The sequence below is a fragment of the Porites lutea genome, chromosome 5, assembly GCF_958299795.1.
Source record: "Porites lutea chromosome 5, jaPorLute2.1, whole genome shotgun sequence".
Classification (NCBI taxonomy): domain Eukaryota; kingdom Metazoa; phylum Cnidaria; class Anthozoa; order Scleractinia; family Poritidae; genus Porites; species Porites lutea.
In genome coordinates this window covers 3639201-3654200 of record NC_133205.1, presented here as the reverse complement: position 1 = coordinate 3654200, position 15000 = coordinate 3639201, and the positions used below count along the sequence as shown (strand labels likewise).

The following is a 15000-nucleotide window of genomic DNA, read 5'->3' as shown; positions in this document are numbered from 1 at the left end:
AAATAAGTTTTATTTGCATGAGAATAAAACGCCATTTTCATATCAATGGTTTCGCACCTAGCTTTGCTTTGAAACAGAGGCTTGGAGCAACTCGGAAATAGCCTATTTGGTCGCGTTTCGCAACTTTCAGACGGAAAGCTTGCTTGAAGGACATGGCTAAGCTGAGGAGACGTGATGTTAGGTGATAAGGCCTTATAATATTTGCCATTTACTAATTACGACCTTTAAATAGCCTTTATAACATTTTAGCAGTTACTATTACAGACTGCAAAACAGGTGTTTTTTTCCCTTAATTCATTTCTGTTTGAAAAAAGAAGGGGTCTAGTTTGCACTCGATTCGTCTTGTAACTCGGAACGAGTGAAGCTTCTTGTAACGAATATAGAGGCTGAAATAAATCAACATTTGGTAATTTGCTTGTCTTTTTGTTACCGGGCATTTTCATAATTTTCTCTGGTAGAAAAACACAGGAGAGGCTGATGGAGGGGAAAAGGCAAAAGATGGAGGGAGGGGTGGGGGACGGTTGCCTGGTCTCCCTTAAGCAAGGCGGGACAAATAGCCCACGTGCGATATATTAAAATTCTGACATGACTCCGAGGCTTTAGGGTCAAATACGACCATACACAGCAGGACGCAAGTCCTAAATATTGGCAGAAGTTTCTAACAGACTTAAAAGTAGACATAGCCATGAATATAAACCAACTGAAAATCTAGTAGCTTGTACAAGTTATGCCAAATGGAAAAAACAAAATGAACAAAAAAAGTACAACAAGATCTTGCTATGTTTACGTTTACGTTTATTCAAATAATCTGCAAAAGCTACATGTTAAATACAATAATAATATGCTATGTTTAAATACTGCTCACTATTTGTTTCCCATTTATGTTATAAATAACCACTCAGATATACCCAGGAAGTATCAATTCCTACATCATAGTAAATAAAACACACATCTTCTTATCTTTTGCTGGTTCAGTCGCTCGTTTACAATACTTTTCCTTTGAAGAGAAAATGTACTTTAAATATTTATCTTTTCAAAATGATTTACAATACACCTTCAATAGCTGATAGGTCAAGTGGATAACTAAAATGTCTTTCATGAAAAATCAGTACCCTGGAGAGAATATAACAGTTGATCAACATTACACACAAAATGAAAAATTAAGATGTTTTATACAAACATGTTTTTTACCTACCCCTTCTTATTAATAAATAAACCTTTTTTCATAATCGTAAAATTAACCACATAGAGCGGTTTTCACTTGACTGTCGAATTGGGATTGGTTTTGGTTTTGGTTTTACTACGTCTTTTGGTTGGCTAGTGTATTTACTTTGGTTTTGGTTTTACGACAGTCAAGTGAAAACCGCTCTATCAACACTATTTTTGTTTTTAGTTTACCCTATAAGTCCCAATATCCATGTACAAATTCTCCAAACTGATCTCAATGCATTTCCTTTAAGAGTATTGACAAAATTTGATTTGGTTAAATGTAATTTGACTAAGTTAACCACCACAAGCTTAGCGGTCAAGTGGTCCACGAGTTTAGAGGTCCGAGCGGTTCATGAGCTTATTGGTCAAGTGCCTCACGAGCTTAGCAATTAAGTGGTCCATGAGCTTAGTGGTCAAACGGTCCACAAGGCTTAGTGGTCAAGCCGTATATGTGCTTAGCGGGCATCCAGCAGTCAATCCCATAAGTGCAGGCTCACATGGTATGTGATAGCTTTGTGTACTGCTAGGATCTGTAAGTTTTTTGTTGAATGTTTAGGGGCTGGCTGGCCACAGTGGAAGCCCCTGGGTGTCCCAGGCACCAGCCTTCCACTTAAGCGAGGCAGTTGGTTAAACAATAGATCTAAGCAACTTCCCTTTGGTGATCATTTGAATAATTCTTATAACTTTTTCTCTTGATTATGCATTGATGTTGTTGGGAGAAATTTGATTTTGGTCAATCTTGGGACTTAAAGGGTAAAAGTTATGTTCCTTTTGCTTTATTTGATGCTAACATACAGTTGCAGAATACCTGCAACTAACGATTTAAATACATCTATTGCTCTGTCTTCAGAGCTATTTGTTTTTGGTTATACAATCTATCCCAACCACCACAAAACCTCTCAATTTCCATGGCAACAGCGATGCTCAAGTGATCCTTGTTGTTTCCCGCAACCACTTGGATACCAAGTGGCAATCCAGACTTACTTAAACCAACAGGACATTGGGTAACCGGCATGTAAAGAACATTGAAAATGGCAGTGTAAGAGAAATTAAAGGGGAACAACAGAGGCAAATTATGGTTCAAGGCCACTGAGGGATGTGACGGATACAGAAGCACTCCATCTTCCCCCAAAATAGATTCGAGCTCCTCTCGCAATTCCTCTCCCATTTGAATGAATGACTCTGACACTCTCTTTGGGGTCAATGCCTCAAATTTTTCAAGCATACCCAGACCAATAGCAGGAATTGTATGATTGGAGAGTCGTGCGCATGATTTTAAGAGCTCCCAGAATGGATTAATCTCAGCTTCTTGGTTACCCATGTAGAAACAGAACGACTTTTGTGCAGCAGATGACATCATAGAGGTCCAGATTTCAAGAGAAGAGGCAAGCTTCTCAATTTTAATGGCTTCCACCCTGACTCCAAGTTTCTCTTCAAGTTGCTGACAGACGTGTTGCTGAGCTTGTTTGAGTTCAGGGTCGACATTTGACACCAGGAAGTGTCCTCCACAATCCTCCATGGTGTAAAACCTTAGCTTGGTAACATCAACAGGAATGTCAAGGCTCAGTGAACGTGCATTCTCTCCTGCCATAACCTAAATGAAGAGGTGACACAGCATGATTTACTGGAACTAACATCATCATCATCATCATCATCATCATCATCATCATCATCATCATCATCATCATCATATCAAACATTTATTTGAGCACAATAAAATTTTTAAAAGCAACATGCTTGTGAATTCATTTGGAGTCTAGCAACTTAGAAATGGTGGTGGAAGCAACTTAGAAGGAGAGAAAAAACAAGAAAGAAACAAGGCCAATTAATTTGGACAAAGACTCCTGGGACTGTCACTGGAAACAGGGAAATAAATTGGCTAATAACAGACCAAAGTCCTCAGTAACAATCCCAGAAGTCCTTGCATAAGCTAACTCATCCAAGGTACCTTCTCATTTCTAAGTGGCAATTGGTCACAGGGATTTAAGGAAGCTACACCCCCAAACACTTTACCATGCAGTACATCCATTGAAAGAGTACATACCCTAAGCAGAGGTTTCAGGTCTTGTGCGTAGCGGCACATTGGTCCAGTGCATAGGAATTGTTGTCTGTTACCAGTGGCATCAGGAAACTGGCCAGAATTGGGCACAATTTCTGGGCTTGGTTTGTGTCCAAATATGCCATTGAAGAAAGATGGCATTCGTATGCTCCCACCAATGTCTAAAAGAGAGGTTTAGATGTTTTTAAGATTACTATTTCATACCTACAGGTAGGAAGCCTAGGAAATTGCCATTAAATTCCTCATAGACATAATCCTCTAGTTATAAGAACAGCTTTATTCTACAGTATCTCTGTCCATTCGGGGTGCAATAGACCCACTTTACCACTAGGAATAAAATGATTGTAGTACTCCTGGTACCAGCCACCTTAAGATATCCATTATAATTAGCTGTAATATTCGATCCAGGGCAACTTGGCTTCCAAACACGCCATCCCTTTATCAGGAAGTGGATGGGATCAACAGAGCCAACATGACCCTGATCAACCTGTGCTGTGTACATCTTACCTGATCCTACTCCAATTACTGAACCAGCAGCACCAATTATAGCACCTTCTCCACCAGAGCTTCCACCCACTATCTTGGTGATGTCAAACGGGTTACATGTCCTGCCATAGACCCTGTTAGCCGACTCCCACCACATGCACAACTCACTACAGTTGGTCAAAGCCAGTGGTATGGCTCCAGCTTGGCGTAATCGGTGAACCACAACAGCATCTCCCTGGGCGATATAATCTTTACGAGCCACAAGACCACCACTATTGGGTAGCCCAGTCACTGCAAAAGCTTCTTTGGCCGTGAATGGTATGCCCAGAAAGGGCTTGGACCCCTCTAATTCATTCCTCTCTTCTTCACTCATTTCAAGAAGCATTTCATCTATTTCCTTGGCTTCTTGTAAGGCTTCAGAGAAGCGGTCGACTACTACGGCATTGATACGAGCATTAACAACATTTATTCTGTCAATAAACACTTGCATCAGTTCTTCAACGCCGACTTCTAACCGGCGAATCTTTAAAGCAAGCGTTGTAGCCGAAAGTCTCAGGTAGCCATGAATTGGCTCCTGGAAAACGTCGTTGGTAGACATCTCTTGAAGACAACCTTCCTCTGTAGTCCATATACTCTTCCTACGATCTACTAGATGAGCAACCTACCAGATCATCTCAGATTGATCACAACGCCGAACGTAATCTGTGTGACAAAAACAAAATATTTTACACGACCGCAATAAAAAATTACCCATAATCCTATGGAACAGGAAGTTTCCCATCAACGCGCGCGGGACGAACATCAATGGCGGATGCCGGCGTGGAAACAAGTCCATGAAATTTTCTGGGTTGATTTCATCAACTTCTAGAATTTGGGCCCAAAATAGCACGCGACCTGTAATAAGAAGTTTCCCAGTGCGAGTTTTAAACAGACTGGTTTGTAGTACCATGGATCCCGGCAATTCAACAGAAAGCGGCGCCGTCGTGGAGAAGACAGCCAGTCAGCTCAAAAAGGAAGCCCAGAGACTGGCAAAATTAGAAAAATTTAATAAAAAGAAAGAGAAAGAAGCCGCTCTTGCTGAAAACCAGAATCAAGTAAGTGGTTAAATTGATTTTTGGATGATATTCTTGCAGGTGAAACTCTCGGATCACGGAACGTTTTTCGTGACTTTAATTCATACTTTTAGTATGATCAGGGGAACATAACTCACGTGTTTGTATTCGAAAATCGTAACGAGCTGCTTTGACAGCTATATAGTTGTAAGTTACGCGGGGTTTACAGAGTAAGTCCAATTAAGAACAGGACATCGACAAACTTTAAATGTATTTTCTTGTAAACAGCTTCCACATTGCTTTCACAACATTGCATCACCTCCTCCTATTTCCTGGAGGGTGGGGTGGGGCGAGAGGATTTTTGTAATATTATCTGTTATAGAAACAAACAGTGTTGTTAAAATATAATAATAATAGTGATAATGAGTTTGGTAAACAACAGAGTTTTTTTCTCTGATTATCCTTTTTCCTCAAATTAATATAGAAAAAGAACAATAAAAAGAAGAAAGAAACAACAAAGAAGGTTTTTGTCTATGACAAACCAACAGCACCAGGAGAAAAGAAAGGTAACTGTACTCTAACTCAATTATAGGGGCAGTGCAAGCAAGATTAAATACCGTAAATGATCTAATACAATGCCCTCTGTCTCAGATTAACTCTTTTGCTATTCCAGATGTACTTCCTCCTTATTTCAATATGAATATGTTCTCTAATTGACAAGAAAATTCTCAAAACCTTTAGTTTACCATAACAAAAACCCTAATAAAAATGGTTTTGGTAGTGCTTAATGGACTGTGTGGTAAAGAAAAACATAGGAATTATGGCTTACATCTGTGATCTTGTGACTTTGCTGTTGTTCAATTTTATTGTTAGTTTGAAATTAATGTTACTTTTTTTTTGTTCCAAACCCAGTATCATACATTCCCATACCCCAAAACAAGGCAAAGTAAAATTTAAACCAAGCATAAAATTGAACCACAACATCTATGCTCTGTGGAGAGATGCTTCGCTTTAACAGGCACTACATAATACAGTAATACAGTCAGCTTCCTTTATAGAGGACACTGCAGGGACCTTGAGTTAGTGTCCTCATTAGAGAGTCCATAATAGCAGAAGCTTATTTCAGTCAAAGATCTGTAATTTATTTTTACCAAAGATTTAGCTGCTGTCCATATTATGGCGTGTCCATCTTAGCGGGGTATCTACAAGACAAGTGTTGACTGTATAGGACAAACAGTATCTCAGGGGGAGGTGCTGAGGTATAATGATCGACAGGGAAGGTGAAGATAGGGCCATATTTTTCTCATGTTATAGACTTAAAATAGATCACCAAAAAACTGTCTAATACCTGTAACCCACAAATGTTGTCATTTTTCTCTGCATAAAAATCAACTTCTTCAAAAAATTAGCCAAGCAGTTTTTTTACCTGGAAAAGTCCTCAACTCCAATCTTTGAAACCTCCAAAGGGACTTTGCACCTCTCTGTCACAATTCCCCCTGTTAATTTCTTTCACCAGAATACCTGCCCTCCCACCCCCTCACCCTTAAGAGACATTGCATGATAATCTTATTTTTCTCTGTTTGGCAGATGTCAGTGGAGCAATGCCAGATAGCTATAGTCCCACATATGTGGAGGCTGCATGGTATGCCTGGTGGGAAAAAGAGGTCAGTTAGCAGATGATACTAAACTGTGTCTTATACACAATGGACAGAAAGTTCTATCTATCATTATCTACAAGATTACTTGTAAATTATCTCAAGTCAAACCCCTGATTATTGACTGTTATCAGGGCTGTCACGATGGGCAAGGGGCCAGGGGTTCTACGAGCAGGACTCTCGGCTACTTTCTGAGGAAGCAAAAGAAGAAATAGAACGAGAAGAATTTCCTAGATCTTCAATTCCCTGCCTTGTATTTGCATATACCCAGAAACTTGAAATCTTAGTGACACCCCTGACTGATACAGACAAGTCCAAGTTATGGATGTTTTCATTTTCTGTACCAATGAGGACACTATTTTCAATTCAATTGGCTGAAGTACAGATACAAATCTACTGGTCCTAACAAAGTCTCCTTAAGTGGAGGTTGACTGGGGTCTATATCCCGACTCAATTATTTTCTAGGCAACAGATAGGTGTTATTTCCTGGCCACAGAATTGCAAAACCAGGTTGTCCATAACTTTCTGCGCCTAGGCCACACCCAACAACTTTCTGAAGCAAAATGTACCTAGTGTAAATCCAGGCAGTTCAAGTTTCCAGCTTATGTTGAGTCATTGCTCATCAGACTTATCTAATAGGTTCACTAGCAGGTCTTCAACATGCCCACTCATATGACACATGTATCAAATTATTGATCTGTAGTTCATGTTTTTTACTTTCATTCTTGGCTCACTTTTCAGGGATATTTCAAGCCAGAGTATGGGGTAAGATATTTCAGATGTTCACAATGCCACCGTCTCATTGTAGTAGATATTTCATTTATTTTGTAAATTCCCTGACATGCATTTTATTGAATCATCCTTAAAAGCGGAAGAGTCTTCAAGATCCTAACCCTCGTGGTTTGTTTATGATGTGCATTCCACCACCTAATGTGACTGGATCACTTCATCTTGGCCATGCACTGACCAATGCTGTAGAGGATTGTATAACAAGATGGTGAGATAACATTGTTTATTAAGTTATCTAAGTAATTTTAAAGTTTGTTACCGTGGTGCATGCTTGTGTGTACTTACCAAACTTAGGAAATTTTCAGGGTTTATTCTAGAAATTGGCCAATGACCACCATTCTCTAATTTTAGAGGGCCATTTTTAAAGAAAGGGGGTCCCCAAAAGGTATTTGAACTTATTGGTAAAATATTGATGAAATAGTGACTCAAACGAAGAACAGAAAGGCAATTCAACTTGGCAGTTTAACAATATAGATATCAAATGTTTTATCAGGTTTCATATAATAATACTGTAAATGAACTGTGCGATTTTCATGATTTGTATACTTTTTCTCTCTGTAACGTTTGTTATGTATTTTAACGGGCGAAATAAAGAAAATTATTATTATTATTGAGACAGTGAGAGGCGATACAACTTCAAACTAGGTTTATAGTGCGGCAGTCAAATAAGTGTAATTGTCAGGATGTTTTCGATTTCAAAAAAATAGTACTGTATCCTTGGATCTATTTTTTGGCGCCCCGTTTAACGCAGCATTTTTTACCAAATTGCGAAAATCCCGCAATGCCACGCTGTAGAATAAACGCTGATTTTATTTATTTATTTTTTAATTATTTTGCCACACAGAATAAATTACAATTAGAGTAAAAAAGATAATAAATACGTCAATTTATATTAAATTTAAAACGAGCATACAACTTGGGAGGGGTGACTGTGGCGGGGAAATCTCCGAGAAGCCGAGCTTATGGGGAATAGAGATTTTGCCCCACGGGCAATTCAAATACTAGGCGGCATTTAAAAGTAAAGAAAAAGACGTGTATTTTGTAATAATATAACCCCACCCCCCGGGGGGGGGGGGGGGCTTGTACTTGGAAATTGCCCCCAAATACAAAGTAAAACAAGGCAAAAACGGTAAATTTCTTTCCATTTATGAGGCGAGCACAATCGATTTTGAAACGCAAATTTCCCTCCGTAGATAAGCCCCTCAAAAAGGACCTTTGAAAAATATAAGCCTCGGGACTTATTGTCGGAATTTTGCGGTAGGTTACTAATTGTCCTGTCAAGTGCGTGACCGGGGGTTAATAGGTGCTTCCTTCTTCGAAGTAACTTCCGCGTTTTCCTTTCGTTTCTCGAAGAGGAGAATGTCTCTAGCTGATAAATCAATGAAGTCGTCGGAGCGGTTTTCCGTGGGCCTCTTTTCGAGGGATCGACCAGTTCATCGCTCAAGGGAGGCAACTGATGATCCACTTGTAAAGGAACGGGTTGAGAGAGTACCTGGAACATTTCGGTTCTCCATTCCGGGTAGAGAGAATGTTGTTTGTTCAAGAATTCCAGCTGTTGATCGATTAAGAGAAGAGCGAGCTAAAAAGGAACTAGTATTTCGATACACAGCTCCAGATGGAGAAACGGTAGCAATTCCACGAATCGTCGAGCCATATAAATTTCTCCACGTGAATCAAAATGCATCGAGAGCGGAAATTAAATCAGCTTTTCTAAGGGTTGCAAATCACAGCCAAAGACAGGATAGAGCCATGGCGTCTCTCTCTTACAATATTCTCTTGTCGAAAATTCCGCGTTACCGAAAAATACGTGATGATTGCTTTGAAGTCACCCAGAGAACTGATGTTATTTTGCTCGCAGTCGTTGGTGCCACAGCCAGCCTGGTCGCCCAGATATCCAAAAATTCGTCTCTGGCTTTAACCACCGATGAATACAAACATTCGCTTTTATATGTCACTGCTCGCTCTGGATTCTATGACACGACCGAGGCGCTTCTCGAGATGGGGGTTCCTGTCAACGAGAAACAGGTTGATGGTAGCACAGCTCTCCACGCCGCCTCTTTCTATGGACAGCAGCCTGTCGTCGAACTTTTGCTTCGACACGGAGCAGACCCAACAGTGACAAATAAATGGCGCCACTCTCCAGCGGACGAGGCCTCCAGCGAAATAAAGCAAATTATTTTGTCTTACAAGGAAGACCGTATCTCACAAATCGTATCATCACTGGTTGGAAAGAGCCTTGCTTTTTGGGTCCGCTTGATTAAATACAACGGCACGGTTATTGCAAAAGAGGTTTTACGCAATAGAAATGTAATTGACCCACGAACGAGACAGGAATTGGATTCTATAATCTCCAACTGGAAGAGCGTTTGGCATGGAACAAAAGCCGAACATCTTGAATCCATCTTGAGGCATGGTCTTAAACCCAGTGGCTCAAAGCTTCCTGGTGGTTTTACAATCTCACCACCGTTAAATCATATCAAGTTGGAGAAAAAATGCTTTGGCATCGATAACTGGGCCAATGCCGTGTTTGTCTCGCCTAGAATAACTTACGCTTCCCACAGCGCCTACTCCGAGCGAATTTCTTCGGTTAACAAGAAGTGGTGTGTTTTAATCAGGGCCTATGTGAAGCCTGGTACGTATACAAGGCACCAGTCCACTGTTTCATCAGGAGCTGATCCAATTCCTGGAGAGTCAGTAATGCCAGAGTATCGCATTGATGATGATCTAGAGGAAGAAGAGATCTTTTTCGTTAAATCTGGGTTAGCGGGAACGGAAGCAGGAACAGAGTTTGATCGCAATGTGGTGGTGACGTCTGTCGTATTCATCTCTTTGGCCTTTTTGGAGAAAACACCAAACCTGACCTTTGAATTGCTGAAATCCTTGTTTGAAAACGAACAGGTTTCATAAGTACAAGGACAATTTTTAGGAGATATCAAATCATCATAAATGCACAAAACGTTCTTTTTGGTATTGTTGGCATGACATCGCGGAACATTAGTTTCCTAAGTTTACTGTGTTGGAAGTTTACATGTGATAACTATAAATGGTGCAAATATAGTTGAGTTAGTAAGTATGGTTTGATCAATGTAGCTCGTAGAAATTGTCGCTTGATAATTTGTTGACAAGTAATTGTTTCGTTGTACTATAGGCGATTCTTCGCTGACGTCATTGTTTACATTTTTCCTCATTAGCTTACGTCTTAACTCATAGAAACCGTGGCTGTATATATGAACTAAATGCAAAAGTTTAAAGAGCTGATTAAGTTGAACAATTTTTGCAATTTTCAGCTCTTTGCAAGCAATATTGAAGGAAATATTAGCCATCAAAAACTGCGAAATTGCTGGGTGGCAAGAACGTTAATGAGCCAATACATTCTCTGTAAAATTTCGAGTTTTTAGAAGAGAATTTCTCCGAGACCATTCGAAACCATAACTGAAACTGAAAGCGTCATCAGATGGTGATAAGCATATGTCATTGAGGCAAAAAGGGTAAACAAAAATTCGCCTATGGGAAAAAGAAATGACGTTATGAAGGCAGCATCTTCCTTCCTCTTTCACACGTGCGTGATTTTTCCGAGACAAGTCGCGGAAATCGATGGAGGTTAATACTCTTAGAGTCATACAATGGAACCTCGAAAAAACGAAGGGTGAAGAGACTGGCAAAATTTGTTCGCTATACCGATGTTTCGTTACATCGAGGTTCTTTTCCACATATTTTACTATTACTGGAGTGAAGATAGCCTGGGTGCCAGAGACTTTTCTTGCGCGGTTTCCGGTTTCTGTCAAGTCTTTATGGTGACCCGCGCGAAAGCCTCGCGGCTTCGGCCTACGGCCGAAGATGTGTCAGCCTTCGGCCAACACCGAAAATTGCCGCCACACGCGAGAAAAACCTCTGGTACCCGGGGAAAGGTAAAGAAAATCGTTCGTTATACCGAGGACTTCGCTGTATAGAGGCTCGTTGAATTGAGGTTCCACTGTAATGAAACCAGCCATTGCAACCACCTAGGGACAGCGTTCTTCCTAGTTTTCAGTGTAACCAGTAAGTCAGTCTTCTGTTGTTATCTTGTTGATTTACAAGTACCTCCTTGTTGTTCGATCGCTTTTCTATGATCCATCAGTCAGGAGAAAAGACACAGTGAACATTTTATCAACGTCTTAAGTAATTAATTAAGCCAGTCAGTCATTAAGTAAGTAACTTTATTCAGCCAGGGTAGCCCATTCCACTTTCCGATCTTTATGATGTTTTTGGGGTGAACCACTGGCCCATTCAGCTCTGAGGCGACCTGTTGGTTTTGGCCCCCGCGCATCATAGTCACCCCTATTGTGAGGACAACAGGCGACAGTGTTCCCTTGATGAAATGAATCTTCTCTGCTTCTGGTTTCTTTAATAACGTAGTTTCACGGGTGAGGGGTATCAGCCCCCAGCCCAACCCCCAGCCTGGAGGACCAGGGGACCACAAATTAGTCTGGTCTCTATTACTCGACCTGTTCTCTCATGTGGTCACCCCACTTATCATGTAAACGTGATCAAACTAAATTGAGAGATTATATAGATAGGAGGGTTATCCCACCTAAGTCGGTTGGCTCACCTACCTGGGGTCCCCCACCTCATTGTAAAGACTGTCAGGCCCTAAAACAGGAGCTGCAAGCTATTGTTTTAATTATGGTAATATCAGCAATTAAATTCTATGTTAAAAAGAAAAACAAAACAAAACTCGAACATTGTATTCATTGTTAGTGGCACAAGATTTAAATGCTGTGTTACATAAACAGAAAACTTACGCATTTTGCGTCACTTAGACAAAGCTTGCCTAGTCCCTGTACGGCGTTTTCCCAGTCCCTCTCGCTCAATTCGTTTCGGTGACGTATCCGCGGCCAACGCATGGACCACGTGACCCGAAACGCTTTGGTCGCGTGGAATAATGAGGCTTAGTGGCAAGTCACGCATGACGTGAAACAGGTCTCGCGAGGTTCGCTTTGCTTGCCCAAATGCTTGTTCGCAGGCTATTTTTTGGTCTTACATATAGGCGATCACGTTTGGTGCACGTGAATTATGTGACATTTTGTTTCGATTGAGAATAGATTTTTGATGACAGTGCACCTCTGAGAGAATTATAATTTTTGTCGAAGACTAGTGTTCGGTTTTGAAGTCCGAACTCTCTAGCTAGCTGTAGACCAGTGCTTGGATAAAAATGTCATTTGTGGAACGAAAGGCAAGAGCTGAAAACGTTATAATACTACTTCGATATACAGCTCCAGATGGAGGGACTGGGACGGTACCGCGAATCGTCAATCCATATCACGTTTTTCAACTAAATCAAAATGCAACGATACAGGAAATTAAGGAAGCATTCAAAAGAGCTGCAAATCAAAGCCAAAGACAAGGTAGAGTCATGGCGTCTTTGTCGTACCATATTCTCATGTCTAATGATCAGCGATACCGGAAGGTAAGTGATGGCTACTATGAGATTGCAGGGAAAACTGATGTTATTGTGCTCGCAGTCGTTGGTGCCACAGCCAGCCTGGTTGACCAGATATCCAAAAATTCGTCTCTGGCTTCAACCACCGATGAACACAAACATTCGCTTTTATATGTCGCTGCTCGCGCTGGATTCTATGACACAACCGAGGCGCTTCTCGAGATGGGGGTTCCTGTCAACGAGAAACAGGTTGATGGAAGCACAGCTCTCCACGCCGCCTCTTTCTATAGACAGCAGCCTGTCGTCGAACTTTTGCTTCGACACGGAGCAGACCCAACTATTACAAACAAGTGGGGCAACTCTCCAGCGGTCGAGGCCTCCAGCGAAATAAAGCAAATTATTTTGTCTTACAAGGAAGACCGTATCTCACAAATCGTATCATCACTGGTTGGAAAAGGCCTTGCTTTTTTGGTCCGCTTGATTAACCACAAGGGCACGATTGTTGCAAAAGAGGTTTTACGCAATAGAAATGTAATTGACCCACGAACGAGACAGGAATTAGATTCTATAATCTCCAGCTGGAAGAGTGTTTGGCATGGAACAAAAGCCAAACATCTTGAATCCATCTTGAGGCATGGTCTCAAACCCAGTGGCTCAAAGCTTCCTGGTGGTTTTACAATCTCACCACCGTTAAATCATATCAAGTTGGAGAAAAAATGCTTTGGCATCGATAACTGGGCCAATGCCGTGTTTGTCTCGCCTAGAATAACTTACGCTTGCCACGTCGCCTACTCCGAGCGAATTTCTTCGGTTAACAAGAAGTGGTGTGTTTTAATCAGGGCCTATGTGAAGCCTGGTACCTACTCAAGGCATCAGTCCACTGTTTCATCAGGAGCTGATCCAATTCCTGGAGAGTCAGTAATGCCAGAGTATCGCATTGATGCTGACCCAGAGGAAGAAGAGATCTTTTGCGTTAAATCTGGGGTAGCCGGAACGGAAGCAGGAACAGAGTTTGATCGGAATCTGGTGGTGACGTCAGTAGTATTCATCTCTCTGGCCTTTTTGGAGAAAACACCAAACCTCACCTTTGAATTGCTGAAATCCTTGTTTGAAAACGAACAGGTTTCATAAGTACGAGGACAATTTTTAGGAGGTATCAAATCATCATACCGTATTTATTCGATTAACCGCCCTGGGCGCTTATTAAATTTTTGGACCTTGAGAGTGGGCGCTTATTCGAGGCTGGGCGCTTATTAAATTTTCACCATTTTCAGCAAGTGAAGCAACTTTATTTTGCAATAAAACAATAAATGCTGATAACAAAACGCGAAGAAGTAACAAAGCAAGGTTTCTGTAAAATTCTTTGAAGAAAACTCCGTCCTCGGGGAAGTCTCTTATTAGAATTTATTCACTCAAGTGGGTGGCGTGGGGGTGAGCGCTTATTTGAGTTTGATTGGGGGGAGAAGGGGGTGGGCGCTTATTCGAGGCTGGGCGCTTATTAACTTTTTCTGCCTTTAGGACGGGCGCTTATTCGAGGTGGGCGCTAATTCGAGGTTGGGCGCTTATTCGAATAAATACGGTAAATGCACAAAACGTTCTTTTTACTATTGTTGGCATAACATCGCAGACAATTAGTTTCCCAAGTTTACTTTGTTGGAAGTTTCCATGTGATAACTATAAATGGTGCAAATATAGTTGAGTTAGTAAGTATGGTTTGATCAATGTAGCTGGTAGAAATTCTTGCTTGATAATTTGTCGAGAAGTAATTGTTACGTTGTATTATAGGCGATTCTTTGCCGACGTCATTGTTTACATTTTTTCTCATTAGCTTACGTCTTAACTCATAAAAACCGTGGCTGTATATATGAACCAAACGCAAAAGTTTAAAGAGCTGATTAAGTTGATCAATTTTTGCAATTTTCAGCTCTTTCAAGCAATATTGAAGGAAATATTAGCCATCAAAAACTGCGAAATTGCTGGGTGGCAAGAAAATTAATGAGCCAATACATTCTCTGTAAAATTTCGCAGTTTTAGAAGAGAATTTCTCCGAAACCATTCGAAACCATAACTGAAACTGAAAGCGTCATCAGATGGTGATAAGTATATGTCATTGAGGCAAAAAGGGTAAACAAAAATTCGCCTATGGGAAATAGAAATGACGTTATGAAGGCAGCATCTTCCTTCCTCTTTCACACGTGCGTGATTTTTCCGAGAAAAGTCGCGCAAATCAATGGAGCTTAATACTCTTAGGGTTATACAGTGGATCCTTGAAAAAACGAAGGGCCAAGGGACTGGCAAAATTTGTTCGCTATACCGCGGTTTCGTTACATC

At 40.9% G+C, this 15000-nt stretch overlaps 2 protein-coding genes across 2 annotated transcripts in view; one reads left to right on the top strand and one right to left on the bottom strand.

Moving 5' to 3' along the window:
* Positions 1–1664: 1664 nt before the first annotated feature.
* On the bottom strand, positions 1665–4455 carry LOC140936790 (fatty-acid amide hydrolase 2-like). The gene is made up of 3 exons (XM_073386277.1): positions 3776–4455; positions 3254–3429; positions 1665–2803 (listed from the first exon to the last, which is right to left on the bottom strand). The coding sequence occupies exons 1-3, from the start codon at positions 4350–4352 to the stop codon at positions 2042–2044; spliced, it is 1515 nt and encodes a 504-aa protein (XP_073242378.1). The 5' UTR covers positions 4353–4455; the 3' UTR covers positions 1665–2041.
* Positions 4456–4527: 72 nt separating this feature from the next.
* LOC140936789 (valine--tRNA ligase-like) overlaps positions 4528–15000 on the top strand; it is a 41352-nt gene continuing 30879 nt past the window's right edge. The window contains exons 1-5 of the mRNA XM_073386276.1: positions 4528–4848; positions 5291–5372; positions 6394–6470; positions 7203–7226; positions 7331–7458. Of these exons, the coding sequence (XP_073242377.1) occupies positions 4588–4848; positions 5291–5372; positions 6394–6470; positions 7203–7226; positions 7331–7458 (572 nt within the window). The 5' untranslated portion in view covers positions 4528–4587. The remainder of the gene's footprint in view (positions 4849–5290; positions 5373–6393; positions 6471–7202; positions 7227–7330; positions 7459–15000) is intronic.